A 21,143-nucleotide genomic window follows, 5' to 3' on the forward strand; every position below is an offset into this window, starting at 1 on the left:
GTAAATAATAGCGCTATTTGTCTTGAAAGTTTACTTAATGAGATCAAGCATGTGTGCTCTGAAAGCAGCAGTCACCGAGTAAATGGGATTCGAAACCCGGCAGAAACCATCTGACCTGCTTAGCCTTCCACTTCCATGTCTCCCTTTCCTTTTTGAAATGAACCAAGGGCATTCTGTGACATTTGTCTTATTCTTACCAAAGCTGACTTGCTTTACATTCTGTAATTCACTGAGGCATTTCAAGCCAGGACACTTAACCTGACTATTTGTACTCTATTTGATCACCTTGCCAAAATGGCGACCATGGCAGTCATTCACGTCAAGTACATTATTCTAGTCCGATTTATATTACCTGGTTAATTTGTAGCTGGGGCTGTTTGCTGTGGAAAGGTAAGTTGCTCATTGTTGTGTCTTCTTGAACTACGTATGTGCTTTATCTGTTGGTGTCGTGGAATGGGATGCTCCATCGAGTACCATTAACCTCAATCGAAGAAAGGCGTCTTTTGAAAACGCAGCAGACGTATGAGACTCATCAGTTAATGAGATTTCCTTCAGCTATGAGTGAATTTAAGTTGTTTGCGATTACAAATACAGAATCGGCACTGAGCAAATCCAATCCCTCAGTGATTTTTTAATTTATTTTTTTTTAATGCATTGCTTCATGTTGCTTGTAATTTGAAATTCTATTACCCCCTTTCATACAGGTATGCCGGGAGGGCAATCAAAGGCAGTTCTTCAAAATGCAGCTGTAACCTGAGCAACAGTCCTAGCTTGGACGGTGCTTTCTTTAAATTTCTGTGTAATATTTTTTTTGGCAAAAGGCAAAGATTATCGGCAACTAATCAGTGACCCAACGTTGAAGCAATATAGTGTTCAATACAAGCACATCATCCTAAGATTGGTTCCAATAATCGATTTCCCAACAAGCATTCTTCCTATATTATAGACCCACCTCTTTATTGAAAGGTGTTAATAGGTAATTGTACTTCCCATTAATGATTATATTGCGTATTCATTTCGTCAAGTCTTGATTTTAAATCTTGAACTCACTAAAGAGATTTTTATACAACAAAAAAATAAAATCATTTAAAGGATAATCTGTGTGTTTGTGCCTATTTTTAAACACAGTGATTTAAAGAATATAGAGATATTGAAGGAACCCATCTTCATGGAAAAAAATTATATTCCAACTGAAACTGAAACTGAAAACTATTCCAACTGAAACTTTTATCCATTTGAATTACAGTAGTTGAAGTAACTTAAAAAAAAATAGATGGTGAGTAAGTAGATTCAAGAAAATGCACAGAGTCCTTTTCTTCAGTCATTTGCCAGGTTTATTGAGATATGCAGGGAGTCTGGTCCCAGCTACAGGACAAACAGAATACTCATCATTACAATGTTTGCGTGACATTAAATACCCTTCTGTATAGATGGTCCACCTCCCCTTTCTCTGACACTTAACCAATTGCAAAGGTAATTTAATTTATTGTGTGAGTGTGTATGTTTGTGTGTGTAACCTAGTGTGACAACCTCTGAACTCAGTGCATTCTTCACACTCCTGGAGACAAAAGGTCCATACATCTGCCTTTATCTGTTATCTTCTTGCGACCCTTTGATCCCAGTGGCATTATCTCATTCGATCTCTCTGAAGTCTTTAGAGCCTGTCCCCTTCTAGTCCACAGCATCGTTAGCTCGTTAGCTTGCAGTCAATGTTAGGCAAAAGCTTGTAGACGCAACGTCTGGTTAGCAGTACATGCAATTTGAACCAAACAGTCTGCTATCTGCAATATTAGTCTCTTTTCAGAAAAGAACACCAGTATAGCTCTGCCAGTCCACATGCGTAGCAAACTGCTAATCAATTCTCGATCCATGTTTTCCAACAGTAGTTAATTCTCTTTGGTAGCAGCTCTGTGAACCACTATGATAATGCAATGCTTAAGTAATGGAAATGAAAGAGCAGCTACAATGGTAAAACCTGTACCACAATGGGAAAAACAAAAAATCATGACCACACACAACATGCACTGGCATTTTATCACTTTATCATTCATCACTCCAAATGAACTAGCTAAAATTAGTTTTATTTGTGTGTGTGTGTGTGTGTGTGTGTGTTTTTTTTTATATCCAATTTAAATTTAGCCAGTCAAAGCCGGTGCAGTTTCACTGTCTCTTTGTCAGACGCACTCCTTAATTGTAAATGTGTTGTAGTCTCATTTATCGCAGCCCTGATTTTTTTCCTTCTTCTCTTTATTTTTTTTTTGCAGCTTCCAGTGGCAAATTCCATTAACGATTTCAGTAGGAAATTCAAGTCACATTTCCCCCGAATCAATCATATGGATTTCTAATAGATCAGGTACTTTCATATTTTTTGTCTCGCCTGCTTATGTGTCATATACAACAGAAGCATTCTGGCTTTAGAATGCTCCCCAAGCATAAAGGGACCCTTGTGAGAACACTGTTCTTTACTATGTATCTTCTGACTAGCAGTGGTTGAATGTGTAATGGTTTGGTTTTGAGTCTTAAAATGTACGCCTGCTTCCCAAGTTTGATCAAGGTCTCCAATGCAATTCAATTCAGATTTTTAACATATTTCAAACGGTAGGCTGTGTTTGAATTAGTGCTGCTGCAAAGGGAGGGTAAATTAATTTCATATTATGTTGCTCTGTCTTACTAATTTAGAGGGAAATGATGGTTCTATTAATAATATTATTGATGGGTTTATTCCCAGTTGAGGTTTATATTCCACTGAGACAGCATATCATAGCTCATAAAGATTAAATGTATTTTTTCCAGTCAGTAGAAAATTCTCAACAGAGAAAAATGACTGGTATAAATTAAAAAAAAAAACAACCAAAAAAAAAAACTATATGTAATACAATATAATTATTCCTTTGCACATCCCTTAGTCCCTGTTCAATTTCCTGTTTCATTTTCTCAACATAAGATTGTAATTGGGAAATCTATTTCCCACAATGAGTTCCTGAAGTAGCTGAGGCTCTCCGAGATGCAGAGGTGGAAGGTGAAACAACAGAAGCTAGGGTTCCAAACCAAGATTTCTGGGAACCTCTTCCTCTGCACAGTATGACTATGATATCACCTGGTGACTTCTGTACACCTGCCATGGCAAACAAAAAAAAATACTGTATTGAATTGATGGACTCCATCCATCATGCAGTATTGAGTGACCCAAGGATTAATGCTTTCTCGAGATGGATGATGGCCATTAATGCTCTTTTTACCCAACGTCCCAAACTGCTGTTGCCCATCACCTGATGTCTGGGCTTTCTAGGGTTCATCGCTCTGCTTGAATGTTTTTTCCACAACATCAGCATGAAGTGACCAAGTGACTTTAAAGTCCTCTATATCAAAGCCCTTCATTCTCAGTTTGTACCGTTTTAAATTCTATATGTTGGTTTATATAGCTGTGGCCAGCAGTTTTGCATTGCCCTATACAATTAACTAATTTTGCTTCATAAAGTTGAATGAAACCTACTGAATAATGATCTTATGTTAACATATTGAATTACATGCCACTTTGTAGTTTTCCATATACTGTGACAAACTGACAAAAATGGAAAAATGTGACCTTGCGAAATCTACCATGGCTTCCGGTAGACTTTTGGTAGTTTATTTGATTACATGATGTTGAATACAATATAGTTTTTGTGTTTTATTACATCTCATTCCTAAAATTATAGGTGGTGCAAAACTTTTGGCCATAGCTGTAGGTCGATTTTCACTCTGAACTTGTGTAATTAGAGGTATCTCTTATTGTTGCACTGATACAGATTCTCAATTTATATGCAATGTAAATGTAGCCAGTCACATATATATATATATATATATATATATATATATATATATATATATACATATATATATATATATATACAGCTCTGGAAAAAATTAAGAGACCACTGCAAAATTATCAGTTTCACTGGTTTTACTATTTACAGGTATGTGTTTGGGTAAAATGAACATTTTTGTTTTATTCTATAAACTACTGACAACATTTCTCCCAAATTCCAAATAAAAATATTGTCAGAGCATTTATTTGCAGAAAGACAACTGGTCAAAATAATGCGAAGAAAATAAGTTCATATTCATTTTTAAACAACACAATACTAATGTTTTAACTTAGAAAGAGTTCAGAAATCAATATTTGGTGGAATAACCCTGATTTTCAAGCACAGCTTTCATGCGTCTTGGCATGCTCTCCACCAGTCTTTCACATTGATGTTGGGTGACTTTATGCCACTCCTGGTGCAAAAATTCAAGCAGCTCGGCTTTGTTTGATGGTTTGTGACCATCCATCTTCCTCTTGATCACATTCCAGAGGTTTTCAATGGGGTTGAGGTCTGGAGATTGGGCTGGCCATGACAGGATCTTGATCTGGTGGTCCTCCATCCACACCTTGATTGACCTGGCTGTGTGGCATGGAGCATTGTCCTGCTGGAAAAACCAATCCTCAGAGTTGGGGGACATTGTCAGAGCAGAAGGAAGCAAGTTTTCTTCCAGGACAACCTTGTATATATATATATATATATATATATATATATATATATATATATATATATATATATATATATATTATATATATATATATATATATATATATATATAGATATAGATATAGATAGATAGATAGATAGATAGATAGATAGATAGATAGATAGATAGATAGATATAGTCTGGCGGAGCATTGTTTTTAATAGTGCAGTACAGTATCTTCTGAAATGAATGAATGAGTGAGCATTTTCAAAAGGCTTTCTCATGAAGATATTTTTCCATGTGGAGATGTAGGAATACATTAATAATCCTGAATCTTTATAGTGACCATACATACCCTAATAAAAGTTTACTATGGCATATCAAAATACAGTAAAGCAAAGTAAAGCCATAGTAAACTCATGGTACAGCACAGGTAAGCATATTCAAGCATAGTACAAACCGTGGTTAACCGTAATCAATGATGTAAATACGTATGAACACGGAGAATGGATAAATAACTTGCAAATAACATGACAAGTTTAAAAGGTGTTCCTTTTTATTTTTAGAATCCCACAAAATTGGCTCAGTGGATGATGGGAGTTGGTTGCTTGGAAACATAAACCAAATGGGATACTTCAGGGTAAACTATGATCTCAGAAACTGGAGACTTTTAATTGAACAGTTGATGAGGAACCCTGAGGTAAAGGATTTTCTATTTTTTTCTTGTCGCCCGTAACATTGTATTTTTTAATCTCTTCACTGTGGACCCCCTGCTAATCTTTGTTTACACTAAACAGCTTGTGATTGATGCTTCCAGGTGATTTCTGTCGGTAACCGCGCAGGGCTGATCGACGATGTGTTCAACCTTGCCAGGTACAGTTTGGATTCTGAAAAGTTTCAGTGGTGCTGTACATTGTTGGTTACACGTCTTCTTTTTTTCTACTTAAGTAGAGAACAAAAGCTTTTTGGCCCATCTAATCTGAAGAACATTTTCCTGGACATTATTAGTAGTCACCCAATCATCCACAAACCCTATGTGCTGCAGGGACTTTCCAACTTTCAAGTAGCGCAATATTTACAGCAAATTAAATCTAGCGATTATGTTTGGTTTTTTTTGTAAAATGTCCCTCTTGTGGGTTTTTTTTTTTTTTGTGTCTTGTGTTTTTCTTTTTTTAAGCAAAAAATGTGTTTTTCTGCCATGGCCTAGATGTTTTTTATAGGGGCTGGACTATAAGTACTGCACTGTTTGTTAATGTGTCTATGCATACGTCACTGCTTTGGCTTCGTGTTTGTTCCTGTATGCACTCACACCAAGCCAACCCGTCTATAAGCTGGCAAAGGCAACACAGCCGATTTCATTTTCCTTTTTTTGTGTGTTATTTTGTCACATTTTGCATCCCATTCAAATGATTGTTATGTTCAAAACAGATTTAAGCATGCTAATTATTCACAGAGGTTTGTATAACAGCAGCTTGTTTTGGTTTTTGACTCGTCCCGGTATTGTAAACCCATGCTAGTGTTTTGTACCTCTGTCCAGCATATGGTACATTCATTTAACTGACACTCCAAAGCGTAACCACACAAAACCCCATTTGACAGCTTTGCCTGCAGCGTGTCCATGAACATATTGCACTACTTTTGACTGCTACCAGGCTCCTGATGTAGAGCACTCTGGAATGAAACAGATGTCAGTCTTTTGCTAAGCCATGTGAAAAGCTGTTCAGTCTAAGTTTGATGCGTCATTTTGTTCATGTAGAAAAAACCAAAAAACAACAACAAAGTTTGAAGCTGTCTTTTTTTTTTTTTTTTTTTTTTTTTTATTGTTGTCTCGTGGCAACCCAAGGAGATAGTTTTTAGAGTGACTGCGGTCAATTGCTAAAACGATGGTTAAATTGGTAGAAGGTGAGCTAGCATCCTCCTGTTAACCCTTTAATGTCCAGATACTGCAGCTCAACTGTTCATTCAAGATGGAATCCTCTGACTGTTTTTCTCATCTGACACTCTCTAATTTAAATTAATGCTGCCATAGGCTGGATTTGAATTTTGAATACTCATTTGCCAATGTGTATTACAATGAACATATGTAGGTAAGCTTATAACATACACCCCGATGCTTCTCTGTGAAAATAAATGGCAATTACATTGCTATTGAGGTTGCTGTACATGGGAAAGACCAGATACTCAGTTATTTGGCTATTTGAGGGTAGATACAGTAGTTCAAGATGTGGCCTCTCCTGCCCTCTACCTCAGTCTAAATCTGATCAAATCATTTCAAGGAAACTGTGAACCAACAGCAGAAAAACAGAACCCTCCTAGTTAATGAAAGCTGTTCCATTCATACCATGGATTCTGATCTTGTCAAATAACCAAACCTATGTGAGGTTCTTAACAGTAGAACATAAGAATATTTACTAAGAAGAAGATTTGGCCTGACAGTGCTCACCCGGTTCCCAACACTTTGTCAAGTCGGGTCTTGAGGATCCCAAGCAGTAACCCATTCCATACCCCACAACTCTGTCTCCACTAAATCTTCAACTGTGCCCCCTGGTTCTGGTTTCTGTGCTGTGCTAATTTGATAGGAGATAGGGTGTGTTGTGGTGTTGGGGGACACTTCTCCTTCTGGGCTGGAATCCTTCATTGAATGGTCAATGAGCTGCCAGAGGTGCTTTCCTTTGGAGCAGATGGTAGTTCTCAACCCCTCTGTCTCTGTAGATCTACAAAATCGCTACTGGCAAAAATCACTGACAAAAAATCTTGAATCCAGTTCTGAGTCATATACCTGGGAGTTTTTCCAGTTATTTTTGAAGATTCTGAGAGATTGCTCCACATATGGCTGAAATTAGAGTTGCTGTTGCTTTTAATTGAGCTTGTCAGCACTTTGACAACATTACTGATTGCGATAAGTTATACATTTTTTTCTGTATTATTATTTATTTTAAATTGTCTACTTTTCATTGTCAGACCACGAAGGACCATGTGGATTAAGAGTGGATAACGTCAAGCTTCTTTAACAAAAACATGCTGTATTCATTTTCCTTTCTGTTATTATTTATTGTGATTCTTTTTTGTTCAGTGATGTGATCTTGTAGCTTTCTGTCCTTACAGGGCTGGATACTTGCCCCAGAACATTCCTCTTGAGATAGTCCGCTACCTTTCTCAAGAGAAGGAGTTTCTGCCCTGGCATGCAGCCAGTCGTGTGCTCTATCATCTTGACAAACTGCTGGACCGTACAGAAGAATACAGCATCTTTAGTGTAGGTGAATTATACAGTCTGGTAATACTGAAAAGGCAGAACTGGTTAAAAAGCGACTGTGCAGTAATAATAATAATAATAATAATAATACATTACATTTAGACTGAAAGGAGGTAACAACTATTTTTAAATGTCACCAAAATAAACAGACATATATCTCATCCCAAAGTATATTTTCCTATAAATCAGAAAATAATTGTCTGCACTGATTTTTATATTGTAGACTGTCAGTGAAGTCCCTCACAAGACTGCTCTATATCCTCAATGTGTGCCTGTTTGACTTGACAGTTCCCTCTGGCGGTGATTTTCTTTGTGTTGTTTTCCCCTTGTCCTTCCACTGTAAAATCCCATTCCACACAGTTGTTTTTGGGTGTGTGGTTAGCTCACTGGTGTCCCTATTGCTCTTCCCACTAATATGGTGCCAGTCAGACAGTCAGACAGCTTTCAACTTTGAGACGTGGCTTCAAACTGGGCTGTATCAGCTGTGGCGTGACCTTGTATACGTGTTACCATCGGTACTATGCAAGTCATCAACACCTGAAGAGGTGTGGTGCATTAGAGGCTCCGTCTCGGGTGTGATCGAGCACTTTTTCCAGGATTCTGTATGCAACCCCATTTCGTTGTACCACAATTTTAATTGAGTCTGTGATTTGTGTCTCTTAACAGGAATACATATTGAAACAAGTCGCCTCAATGTATCACAAGCTCGGCTGGCCCACAAGTGCTGGGAATGGCACTAATACTCAAGCCACTTATCAGACTGAGTACTTTCTTAATTCAACTCTGTCTTTTCAATTAGCACCACACATTACAAGGAGCTCTTAATTGAAATGTGTTTTTTTTTTTTTTCTCCCTCACAGGGAGCTGCGTCGAGAAGTTATTATGTTAGCTTGCAGCTTTGGGAACAAGCACTGTCACCAGCAGGCAATAACTCTTATTTCTGAATGGATATCAAGCAACAAAAACAGGTGAGGGAGACTTTAGGTTGTAGAGTTCACACACCTCATCAAATTGTAATAATTGCATGAACCTATTCTTGTGCAAATGCATTGAGCAAACTCTGTCATGGTCATCACCTGTCTTGTCAGAAGTACATCATGTTGGAAAGGATAGGTATATTCGTAGTATAATAAATAGCCACACTGCCAGTACTTGGTGAAAATCATAATGATTGACTTCTTGTGCACTGTTCTGGTTGATACAGCTTACTCTTGACCCATTCAGTTTATTCTGCATTTTGATTGATGCCTTTCAGATGTCACAGCAATGGCTTACCCCTATGTGTCACCAGTCGCTTGTGACCGCACATAGACGGATATCACAAGTTGTTATTGAGGGATAATTACCACCTGGCACAGATACACATGACTGGAGAGAGTGGGTTTTAAATATACAGGACAAACTTAACAAGAGGGTTAAAGAGAATAATTTACTTTGACTTTTGACTTTGAATAACTGACCTCTCACATGCAGATGTAGTTTTCTAGCATTTACATTCATACTGGTGTACCCCGTTTCTTTCAGCAATTCAGTGCTATCTTATTTTAATCTGATTATACTTTCTAGTTTTAACCTCTTTGATTGTTCAATTGGTTACCAAGTCCCAATGCACTAATGTTGTCTATCAAAGGCACCAGTGCTTGCTGATGTGCATGGAGGTTTTACCCTTCCCTCCTCCACCTGTGACTTTGGATCAGCCATAATCCAGTTGCAGCATGGCATTCCCTTACCACTTTGGATCAGCCATGATCCAGTTGCAGCATGGCATTCCCTTACCACTTTGGATCAGCCATGATCTAGTTCCAGCATGGCATTCCCTTACCACTTTGGATCAGCCATGATCCAGTTCCAGCATGGCATTCCCTTACCACTTTGGATCAGCCATGATCTAGTTCCAGCATGGCATTCCCTTACCACTTTGGATCAGCCATAATCCAGTTCCAGCATGGCATTCCCTTACCACTTTGGATCAGCCATAATCCAGTTCCAGCATGGCATTCCCTTACCACTTTGCTCTCTGTGTCCCTTTTGTCTTCTAGCTTCATTCCAGCGAGGAGCAGAAAAAGGCTAAAAACTCAATTCAGCATTTCAGTAAATTGCAGCTGTAGTCTTGAAACTGTTTGATGTATTGACTTCTCAACCAGCATTAATTGCTTATTACGCTCACTGGTTATTTTATACACATGTTATGTACATACAGTAAAATGTCACTTCACATGTTGTAATATATTCAGTCCATTTATTAGCGATAACAAATTAGTCCTGTGACCATTTCATGCTTGACATTTGGAGCATGCAGTACCTATAAATCAGCTCCATTTTGATTTAGCTATTACACGAATGAACGAATGCTCAGCAGACTGTAGGAACAAGGTGCTTCAATGTTCATGTTGCATGTAAAGCTTATGTGCCTAAGGTACAGTTACTGAATACCAAATATCTTGCCAAACTATTTACTATTGTGCGTACCATTAACCTTCGTAGCATCTCCTCAGACATTAGGGTCAGCATTCTGAGCAGTGTTTCTCATACACTGTTGCGCTGCTGCCATTTGAACTGCTTAGCTTTGCTTTAATGGCAAATATAAGGATAAGCATTGAATGTGTCTTGAGCCTTTACCACAGCAGAATCTCATCAGTGATTTCATCAAGGTTTTTATGATGTGTTTTCACTGTCTGTGCACGTATGCCTGTAGGATACTTTGTTTATTTGAGTCCAATATTTTTTTTTTCCTTTTATGGAACAGGGCAACATTTTCGATGAGTTTTACTCAAGTGTGTTCCAACACTTTTTCTAAATGTAATCTTAATGTAATGTCTAATACATGGCAGTAAAAGCTTTTTTCTAGCCTCATTCAATGTCATTTTATGGAAATGAAGCCTTTTGGTTCAGGTAGAAAAGATCCTAAATATGTTGCTAGTGTGCCATTTTTCAAAATGTATTACCTGTTACTCACTCTTCCAATCATTAGGCAGTTGAAGCTTTGATGTGTATTATACAGCTGCCAAACTCCAGTTGAGGTCACACTCTTTCTTCAGTGGCTCAAAGGTGTGTGTCATGTAGCTGCAAGTCAGCAACTGTGCCTCACAACCTCTCACTGCTCCACTTCCTCAACCAAGCAAAGGAGCAGTTTGGGGGAATCAGCATTTCAGAAACCCTTTGAAGCACATGAACTCATTTTATTTTTATCCAATGCATATCCCTGGAAACATACAGTACAGGCTGTTTGTCACACTTTCAGCTCTATGATGAGAGCCACGTCCAATTGACATAAAACTTTAATAATAGTTCTTAAGGTGTCAGAATCAATGTCACGGTGGCTTTACTGACTTATTACATTTTTTTTCTTTTTAAATGTTACATAAATAAACCAATTTAGTTATAACTTCCCCGCTAAATAACATGCCTTCTGCTTAGGTATGTGACTGCAAATTGCTGCGGATGAAGAAAACCCACTCCACCCCCATCATAATGCTGTTCTTATAAAGCATTTCTTTATTACTCTAGGTGGAATTACTCTATAAGAATATCATTTTGAACCAAGTGAGAGTAAAGTAATTTCACAGATCAATAATTAATCTTACATCCCACACATTTTAAGTTATTAACCTATGTATCTCTGTGGCAGAGCAAAGCTCTGCCCTTTAAATTGGCAGGGATGGGGTTAACTTCCCCTACCTGCCTGGGTTTATTATGTTCAGGTGGCTGGGGTTGATTAGTTAATTAGGTTGATTAACGATCAATCAGCGCCCAGCCACCTGATATAAAAGGAGGCCTCTGCTTCTCATTTGGGGAGAGGGAGCTGAGGAAGCAGGTTGTTTTTTTTTTTGGGTTGTTTAGAAAGTTTGAATCCAGTGAAGGCATTGCCCAGCCTGGAAATTGTTATTTTTGTAAGTTTTGCTTTTTGTCTTTCTTTGTGTTGAAATTGCTTTGTTTTGGCCCTTGTTCCCTTTCATTTTTTGTTTATTTATAATAAAATAGTTATTTTTTTGAACTGCAGTCTGTCTCTGGGCCTCTATCCACTCGCCAGCCTGCCACATTTGGTGTCAGAAGTGGGATAGTGCCACCTAGAGGCTCAGAGCAGTATTTTTGTTTTGTTTTGTGGAATTTTTGGGATAATTTTTTTTTATTTATTTATTTATTTTTTTTTTAAAAAAAAAAAATGGGAAAGAAGAGCAGACAGCGGCAAAGGCAGGAAAAGCAGCAGCAGCTGAAGAAATGTAAGCTGCTGCAGCCACCGCTGGAGGACCCGGCCAGCCTCTTCCCCTGGTGTTCCTGGTGTGGGAAGGAGGACCATCGTTGGCGGTCCTGCCCAGACGTGCCACCGGCAAACTGGTGTGGCCGGTGTGAGGAGGACGGCCACAACTGGGCAGGATGCCCCTACAACCAGGCCCAGGAAGAGGTGCCGTGTTCACCCCGGGCATCAGGGGCCACCCCACTACCTCCAGCACCACCACCTTCACCACCGTCCCAGGAGATCTGGGACTGGTTGATGCACCCTGAGGCAGACCTCGTCCACGATCTCCCCATAGTTATCAACACGCTGTGGCGTCGAGATGGGGAGAGGTGGGAACAGTGGGAGGAACAACACCACCCGGCCTCCTTCCCAGAGGTTGCCCTCATGGTGGTTAATTACCTGGCGGTAGACATGGGAGATGCCCCGGTCACTCCAATAAAGAGGGGTGAGCCGCCTTCCCGAGAGCCAGAGAGGGGTGAGCCGCCTTCCCCAGAGCCAGAGAGGGGTGAGGAGCTGCCGTCGCTCCCAGAGCCAGAGAGGGGTGAGGAGCCGCCGTCGCTCCCAGAGCCAGAGAGGGGTGAGGAGCCGCCGTCGCTCCCAGAGCCAGAGAGGGGTGAGGAGCCGCCGTCGCTCCCAGAGCCAGAGAGGGAGGAGGATCTGCCGTCGCTCCCAGAGCCAGAGAGGGAGGAGGATCTGCCGTCGCTCCCAGAGCCAGAGAGGGAGGAGGATCTGCCGTCGCTCCCAGAGCCAGAGAGGGAGGAGGATCTGCCGTCGCTCCCAGAGCCAGAGAGGGGTGAGGAGCCGCCGTCGCTCCCAGAGCCAGAGAGGGGTGAGGAGCCGCCGTCGCTCCCAGAGCCAGAGAGGGGTGAGGAGCCGCCGTCGCTCCCAGAGCCAGAGAGGGGTGAGCCGCCTTCCCGAGAGCCAGAGAGGGGTGAGCCGCCTTCCCCAGAGCCAGAGAGGGGTGAGGAGCTGCCGTCGCTCCCAGAGCCAGAGAGGGAGGAGGATCTGCCGTCGCTCCCAGAGCCAGAGAGGGGTGAGGAGCCTCCGTCGCTCCCAGAGCCAGAGAGGGGTGAGCCGCCTTCCCGAGAGCCAGAGAGGGGGGAGGAGCCGCCGTCGCCCCAGAGCCAGAGAGGGGTGAGGAGCTGCCGTCGCTCCCAGAGCCAGAGAGGGAGGAGGATCTGCCGTCGCTCCCAGAGCCAGAGAGGGAGGAGGAGCCGCCTCCGCCACCAGAGGGAGCCGGGCCGCCGCCGCCGCCACCAGAGGGAGCCGGGCCGCCGCCGCCGCCACCAGAGGGAGCCGGGCCGCCGCCTCCGCCACCAGAGGGAGCCGGGCCGCCGCCGCCGCCGCCTCCGCCACCAGAGGGAGCCGGGCCGCCGCCGCCCGCCTCCGCCACCAGAGGGAGCCGGTCCGCCGCCGCCGCCTCCGCCACCAGAGGGAGCCGGGGGCCGCCGTCGCCGCCGCCACCAGAGGGAGCCGGGCCGCCGTCGCCATGCTACCTTGGACATTCGGGGCCCCCTCAACCAAAGAAGGCTTGGGGGCTCCGACATCAACCCCGCCCACCACCACCCACCATAACAGCCCACCCAAGGGACATAATTGGACTCTTGGGGGGGGGGGGGGGAAGGGGGGAGTTGGCCGATTGCGGCCGGTGTACGTTGTACATGGGGGGAGGTGTGTGGCAGAGCAAAGCTCTGCCCTTTTTAAATTGGCAGGGATGGGGTTAATTTCCCCTACCTGCCTGGGTTTATTATGTTCAGGTGGCTGGGGTTGATTAGTTAATTAGGTTGATTAACGATCAATCAGCGCCCAGCCACCTGATATAAAAGGAGGCCTCTGCTTCTCATTTGGGGAGAGGGAGCTGAGGAAGCAGGTTGTTTTTTTTTTTGGGTTGTTTAGAAAGTTTGAATCCAGTGAAGGCATTGCCCAGCCTGGAAATTGTTATTTTTGTAAGTTTTGCTTTTTGTCTTTCTTTGTGTTGAAATTGCTTTGTTTTGGCCCTTGTTCCCTTTCATTTTTTGTTTATTTATAATAAAATAGTTATTTTTTTGAACTGCAGTCTGTCTCTGGGCCTCTATCCACTCGCCAGCCTGCCACAATCTCATATCCACATAACAAGGGAAAGCCTTTATTTACACTTTATAAATTGCATTCTCTTAAAGCATTTCCAATGAATGTAGATAAACACAACATTAGACTGAGCAACATAAAATGTGGTCCCCTAAATAATTAGCTGTAACAGGGATGCATATACAGTATGTGCTATATATGTGTATCTTAAAACTGGCCCACACTTATTCATATATTGAAAACCTTTTTTTTATTTACCCACATCAAAGTTGTGTATTAGCCACACTGCAAACCCTAGAATCTGAACTTATATATATATATATATATATATATATATATATATATATATATATATATATATATATATATATATAATATATATAACCATTTAAAATCTTGCACTGTAATGAATGAATGTTCCATTCTGTGGCACACAGTTACTTTCTGCTTTATTTATTATTTATCTTTTTCTTTTTTTCTTCCTCAGCTGTATCTTTTGTATCATTTTGGAATGGAGTAACAGAACACCGACCTGTGACCTGGGCTTCAATTTTTAACATCTTTACTGTTTTCTTACAGTACGTCGGTTATTTCATATTGATTTTTTTCCATTTCTAATGCCATTGATATCCTTCCAGAATCCCACCAAATGTCAGGGACATTGTTTACTGCACTGGAGTGTCGCTAATGGACGAGGATGTCTGGGAGTTCATATGGATGAAATTCCACTCGTCGACTGCTATCTCCGAGAAGAAGGTGCTGCTGGAGGCACTGACTTGCAGTGATAACACTTTCTTATTGAACAGGTAGGTGAGCCCTCAGGACCTAATAGGCTTGACTAGTTGTTACAAAATGGGGACAAAAATTAAATAAGGCCAGTAGTCTCCTTCGTTGCGTATACTGTATGCAATGACAGCTGTTGCAGGTAAACTTTAATCAGGCAGGTTATTGCCTCCTCTAGGTCTTCATTAAACATATAAGTATACACTTACCCAGTGGACCTGACCAGTCATGATTACCTTAGAATTTCATCTGCTGCTGCTCCAGTGAATATATTCCAGTGAATACATTCCAGTGAATACATTCCATCCAGGCAGTCTCTCAACTAAACACTTTGCTTTAAAATACAAATATAGTCGACAGTATGTTGTACAGTATATCGCCTGAAACCCCTTCAAGATTTTTTAACCAAATAATCGGGGCAGATAAATGTATATTCTACTAAAATTGTATGTTTTCAACAGTGGTTAAAATGCAAGCAAATGACAAACTCTTACAGGTGAATAATAAACTGAATTTAAATCAAGGTCAGTAATGTTAAAACTGTACAGTGCATTAGTAAGACCTCATCTTAAATATTGTGTTCAGTTCTGGTCACCTCGCTACAAAAAGGATATTGCTGCTTCTAAAAGAGTGCAAAGAAGAGCGACCTGAATTATTCTGGGTTTAAAAGGCATGTCATATGCAGACAGGCTAAAAGAATTTAATCTATTCAGTCTTGAACAAAGAAGACTACGCGGCGACCTGATTCAAGCATTCAAAATTCTAAAAGGTATTGACAATTTCGACATAAGGGACTTTTTCCACCTGAAAAAATGAACAAGGACCAGGGGCCACAAATGGAGATTAGACAAAGGGGCATTCAGAACAGAAAATAGGAGACACTTTTTTACACAGAGAATCATGAGGGTCTGGAATCAACTCCCCAGTAATGTTGTTGAAGCTGACACCCTGGGATCCTTCAAGAAGCTGCTTGATGTGATTCTGGGATCAAAAAGCTACTAACAACCAAACGAGCAAGATGGGCCGAATGGCCTCCTCTTGTTTGTAAACTTTCTTATGTTCCACTGGCCTGTTGAATTCAAATTACTTTAAGTCTGTCCAGTTCTGCGCCAGGTTACCCAATGTTACAGCTGCGGGACAACTAAGAGGATTAGACATCTGCTCCAAGAGCAGTGAGTCACCAAGCTTGGATTGGAACCAGCGTCTGTGAGCCTCATGCATTCCCCTCAATCACTACTGTGGAACACAGGACGTCTTACACATGTATTGCTTTGCACCACTGCTGATTAAAGCAACTGGAACGGTTACAGGTGCCTTTACCTAGATTGCTGTGTTTGATTTATGCAGTAGGGCTGGCAGGAAGTGAGCTACTGTACCACATTTCATTGGCTTCATGCACTCATGCATATCTGCCCCATTTGTCCTTTAGGTAAGTTTGAGTTCCTGATCATGATCCATTGGGGACATGAGATTAGAACTCCAACAATTGGTTGTTGTCCATTTTATGAAAATAAAAGTATCCCCATGGTGAAAGTGTCTGCCACTGTAAATAGAACTCTGTGTCTCCCCAGGTGCCATGATAAAAACTGCAACTCTGCATCGTCCTATTAAAATATTGATACAATCTAAAAATATAAATTCTGGATGGGGTGTCAAAGTTTGTCTGTGTTGTTTGTTCAGTTTCAGAAACGAATCCTGCAAATAAGTAAATATCTTGTAATAAATATGACCTCTGTAAAGGTTGTAAGGGTCACAATTACATTTGTCTTATTTAACCAACCACCATTTTGACACCCTTTCCAGAGAACTGGATTCTGTATACTGTCTCAAAAGAATACAGTCGGCCAACAATATCAAAACAGGGAATGACTTACCTGTTAAAGGCAAAATTAGCTTAGGGAAAAACTAACAGGGACTGAGTCATCCACACATCGTAGAAGAAATCAAAGACTGGGACTTAGAGTTGCCATGCACCAGGAATAGATTTATCAAACCTTATAGCCGGCACATGCTGCCCCTAAGATCTAAATCCTGTAGTGTCTGATTCCTCAGAGGTTGTGCCAGTCTTTCGTTATACAGTATTGATCTCTGTCCTCTCAGTACCCCTGATGAAGCAGAGTGCATCTTCTAATACTTCAAATGCATATTAAACTCACTGAAGTTAAGAATCTGATACTGATAGATAACAGGATGAGGTCAATGGCAGAGAAACCAAGGGATGTTTTTTCTAGTTCTCAAGCCTGCAAGGCTGAGGGGTCGGGTACCCCTTGGATGTGTTCCTCTGAAGGACCTTGTTGGGGGTTTGATGCCAGACTTTCTCAAGAGAGTGGACTTAAGATGGAAGGGAGTGGGAGTTGGGCTGGGTAGGTCAGTGCAGCAGGAATCCTGATGCCTGGTTGCTGCTACCCAATTAGTTCGACCCTTTGTTAATATGTTTCTTCTTCGTACTCATGTGAACCTGTGTGACGCTATGGTATTTGTTGTGCTGTTTTGTTTAATGCATCTAGTCTCCTGCACTAAATAGTTTTGATTTTTTTATTGCAAGACTGCTGAACCTCTCTTTGAGCTCTGATCTGGTTCCTGATCAGGATGTCATTGACGTCATTATTCACGTGGGCCGCAACCCGCATGGCAGACATTTAGCCTGGAAGAACTTCAGAGAAAAGTGGGACATTTTAAATACCAGGTATACATTCTTATTAACTTTCTGTTTAACTTTTTAGGGTTTGCTGCATGTTTTAAAAAAAAAACACATATAATTAGTCCACAAATCAATGCCCTTTCAGCAAGTATAGACTTTTTTTTTTGTCTTGTTCTGTTTAATTTAAGTCTTAACTGTGAAACCCGATGGTAAGTGAAACCCTGCTAATCCCATCTAGTGATTTCTTCATTTCAAACGCAAGGATCATTTACTGTGCTCATTAAAAAAAATCTTATTTATCATTTTAAAAAGTTATTAAATAAAACTGTGTATCCTTACAGATATGGAGAAGCCTTGTTTATAAATTCCAAACTCATTAATGGTGTTACAGAGTTTCTAAACACAGAGGCTGAGCTTAATGAGGTGAGTTTTTGTTTTCTTTCATACAACCCCTTCTCTTCTTTGAAACTCTGCCGTGGGATCTTTCCTATTCACAAAGTAGACATCTCACCCCAGCCAAACGCTAACTCATCCACTGAAAAGGCAAGTTTAAATTCACTTTGATAGGCTGCTCCAATCGTAACATTACCATTCTGATTCAGGTTACATCTAGACAGAAGGCCCCCTACGTTCTAAGTGCAACTCTCCCAGAAGGGAGAATACGTGACTCTAAGCTTTGAGCTCCTGTGGTAGGAAAATGATTCAGACCAGCACAATGAAGCAGCATGCTTATAAGTACATACTGTACATGATAATGTTGCCAGCTCTCAGGGTCTTGCTTTTCTTATTAATTCTCAGGACCCAGGTTCTCTCTGGAAATTACTTGTGACTCATAACTGTTGGCTTAATTAAAAGAAATCAAGTGGGGTGACTTTGCAATTTTAAAGGACAATTAGCTTCCAATAACAGTATCTTATTTTTATATATATATTTTACTGTCCCTTATTTTTATGATGTTTTGAATCATTTGAAGTAACTTAAAGAAAATGATGGTGATTAAGTAGATTCAAGAAAAAGTCATTTTTTCAATCAGTTGCCAGGTTTATTGAGATATGCAGGGAGTCTGGTCCCAGCTACAGGACAAACAATACTCATCATTACAATGTTTGCATGACATTAAATACCCTTCTGTATAGATGGTCCACCTCCCCTTTCTCTGACACTTAACCAATGGTCAAGGTAATTTAATTTATTGTGTGAGTGTGTGTGTGTGTGTGTGTCTGTGTGTGTAGTCTAGTGTGACAACCTTTGAACTCAGTGCATTCTTCACACTCCTGGAGACAAAAGGTCCATGCATCTGCCTTTTGTTATCTTCTTGCGACCCCCTTTGATCCTAGTGGCATTATCTCTTTCGATCTCTCTGAAGTCTTTAGAGCCTGTTCCCTTCTAGTCCACAGCATTATTATCTCGTTAACTTGCAGTCAATGCCGGGCAAGAAACTTGTAGACGCATCGTCTCTGTTAATTGTAAGCAGTACATGCAATTTGAACCAAACAGTCTGCTATCTGCAATATTAGTCTCTTTTCAGAAAAGAACACCAGTATAGCTCTGCCAGTCCACATGCGTAGCAAACTGCTAATCAATTCTCAATCCATGTTTTCAAACATCATTCATTCTGCAATTTACTCAAATGTTAATTTTTACTTTTTAAAGGTCCTCGTCTGATTTCAGGAGCTGCTGTTCAGGTCTAGTTGCCTGCCATAGGCATATGTGTAAGATAGGCTAGATCAGCCAGTGTTCTTATATTGGCAAGGACCAGCACCATCTAGTGCACAGCTGTGTATTACAAGCAAAACAGCACAAAATTGTGCCCAAAGTGGAAGCTCAGTAAATGACGCTGAACTAGAACTAGAACTAGAACTAGAACTGGATCCTTAACACAGTTTTTGAGAAATTACAATAAGAAAAACATCATAAAAATGTAGGAGACAGTAAAGAAAAAAAAGAAAATGTAATCTGAAACTATTTACTCTTTAAAAGAAGATCTAAGTTCAACTCCCTGTCAGTCAACATTCAAGTTGCATCCAGCATCCAACATCCAACATCCATCTGCTGCCACACTGTTTACAAAGCTGCTTTATGTTTTTCAGCTAAAAGACTTTATACAGACCAACGGAGGTGGGGCTGCGGCTGCCTTTGCACGGGCTCTGGAAATTGTGGAAGCTAATGTGAGATGGCACAGCCTCTTTGAAGAAGAGTTTTTCCAGTGGCTTAGGAAATCCCCAACCAGTTAATCTGTGACAATTATACATATTTATAGCATGGCATCTCTTTGAAACATTTTTACTCTTAAAAAAATAAAATAAAATGATAGTAATGTAAGACAGAGAAGAACTTGATCTGAATTGCAAATTTTCCTGCAATATGAAAAGAAACCTTTGGTGTGGTGTATTTTCCCTGTCAACATCAGTCTTGCATTTGCAGGGCAAAAGAATGTTATTAAAAATGTATTGCATGATGTTATTTCTCTTCAGTTGAGGCATTTTTAATTGCAGAGTATTTTTTGTGCATGGTTTTTCAATCCCTCACTGGTATTCCAGCATGCTGATTTGCAGTACAAGATTTCCCAGTCCTGTGTAGCTAAATTACTCTCATGTACGACACACACACAAAAGAGAAACTGGCATTATTATACAATTGTTTAAAGCACAACGACTAATGACAATCAGTGTTTTCATTTGGAAAAATCTAAATCTCTTCAGAAGAAGGCTCCAAATTAAAGAAACAGTGTACTAATATAAAGTTATTGTACAGGTGTATGTTATTATGCAAACCAAACAACATAGTAATTGAATACAGATTCCTGTAGCTGCAACATCAGAGCTATCAGCTGCAGAAACTTGTGTGTGTGTGTGTGTGTGTGTGTGTGTGTATATATATATATATATATATATATATATATATATATATATATATATATATATATATATATATATATATATAATTGATTGGAATATGGGTCATGCCATACTAAAATGTCATTGATATCAATGTTCTTTTTATGCTCAGAATGCACTGCCTGAGTTCTGTGCTTATGAATAGGAACTCGGTGACAAAAAAAACGCCAGAGCATGGTGGCTGTTTATGTCGAATTACCTGATAACTGTTGTTTTTAGCAGCCCAGTACCAAAAAGCCAGTGAGCGATTAACCGAGAACTGTGTCTTGCTGGAGGGCATAAGCACGCGCTGTCGTTTGTTTGGACCACTCGCGCTGAGCCCCTTTCGGACTGTCATTTGCGTAATTTATCCCGCTACAAATCCCTTTGAATTAATGTGTTGAACACACAGGCTTATCCACCTGATCCAAGACCCTTGGAAAAAAAGACATAAATAAGATGTTTAATTTTGCTCAAGTAACAGCCTAACACACAGGTTAGTGATGACATGAGTTTAATGCATAATAAAGTAAACCTGAAGAACACGTATTGTCCCATTTTCAGTGAAGTGTTAGTAGAGCTACTTTTCTAAATGAGAGACTATATCTTCTGTATTTTAATCGGAGCATCTGTGGTATTCTAACTCTGATAATATTTTTTTGTACAGTAATGCATCACTGTCTGGATTTGTGACATGTTCAGATGTGGGCTTGTGGAGCCAACTCTGGCTCTGTGATTATATTTCCATTTTTACTTGATAAGCTATTTTTTTTATTAACATTTAAGTGGATTCAC

The 21,143-nt window shown here is 40.4% G+C and overlaps 1 protein-coding gene across 2 annotated transcripts in view; it reads left to right on the forward strand.

Moving 5' to 3' along the window:
- LOC121318038 (thyrotropin-releasing hormone-degrading ectoenzyme-like) overlaps positions 1–20,349 on the forward strand; it is an 83,000-nt gene extending 62,651 nt beyond the window's left edge. For both annotated transcript variants that reach the window (XM_041254244.1, XM_041254245.1), the window contains 10 exons: positions 2,265–2,353; positions 5,058–5,191; positions 5,309–5,364; positions 7,597–7,744; positions 8,411–8,508; positions 8,605–8,712; positions 14,687–14,854; positions 17,377–17,517; positions 17,814–17,895; positions 19,563–20,349. In XM_041254244.1, the coding sequence (XP_041110178.1) occupies positions 2,265–2,353; positions 5,058–5,191; positions 5,309–5,364; positions 7,597–7,744; positions 8,411–8,508; positions 8,605–8,712; positions 14,687–14,854; positions 17,377–17,517; positions 17,814–17,895; positions 19,563–19,706 (1,168 nt within the window). In that variant the 3' untranslated portion in view covers positions 19,707–20,349. The remainder of the gene's footprint in view (positions 1–2,264; positions 2,354–5,057; positions 5,192–5,308; positions 5,365–7,596; positions 7,745–8,410; positions 8,509–8,604; positions 8,713–14,686; positions 14,855–17,376; positions 17,518–17,813; positions 17,896–19,562) is intronic.
- The last annotated feature ends 794 nt before the right edge of the window (positions 20,350–21,143 follow it).

Source organism: Polyodon spathula, chromosome 7, assembly GCF_017654505.1.
Source record: "Polyodon spathula isolate WHYD16114869_AA chromosome 7, ASM1765450v1, whole genome shotgun sequence".
In the NCBI taxonomy this organism is placed as follows: domain Eukaryota; kingdom Metazoa; phylum Chordata; class Actinopteri; order Acipenseriformes; family Polyodontidae; genus Polyodon; species Polyodon spathula.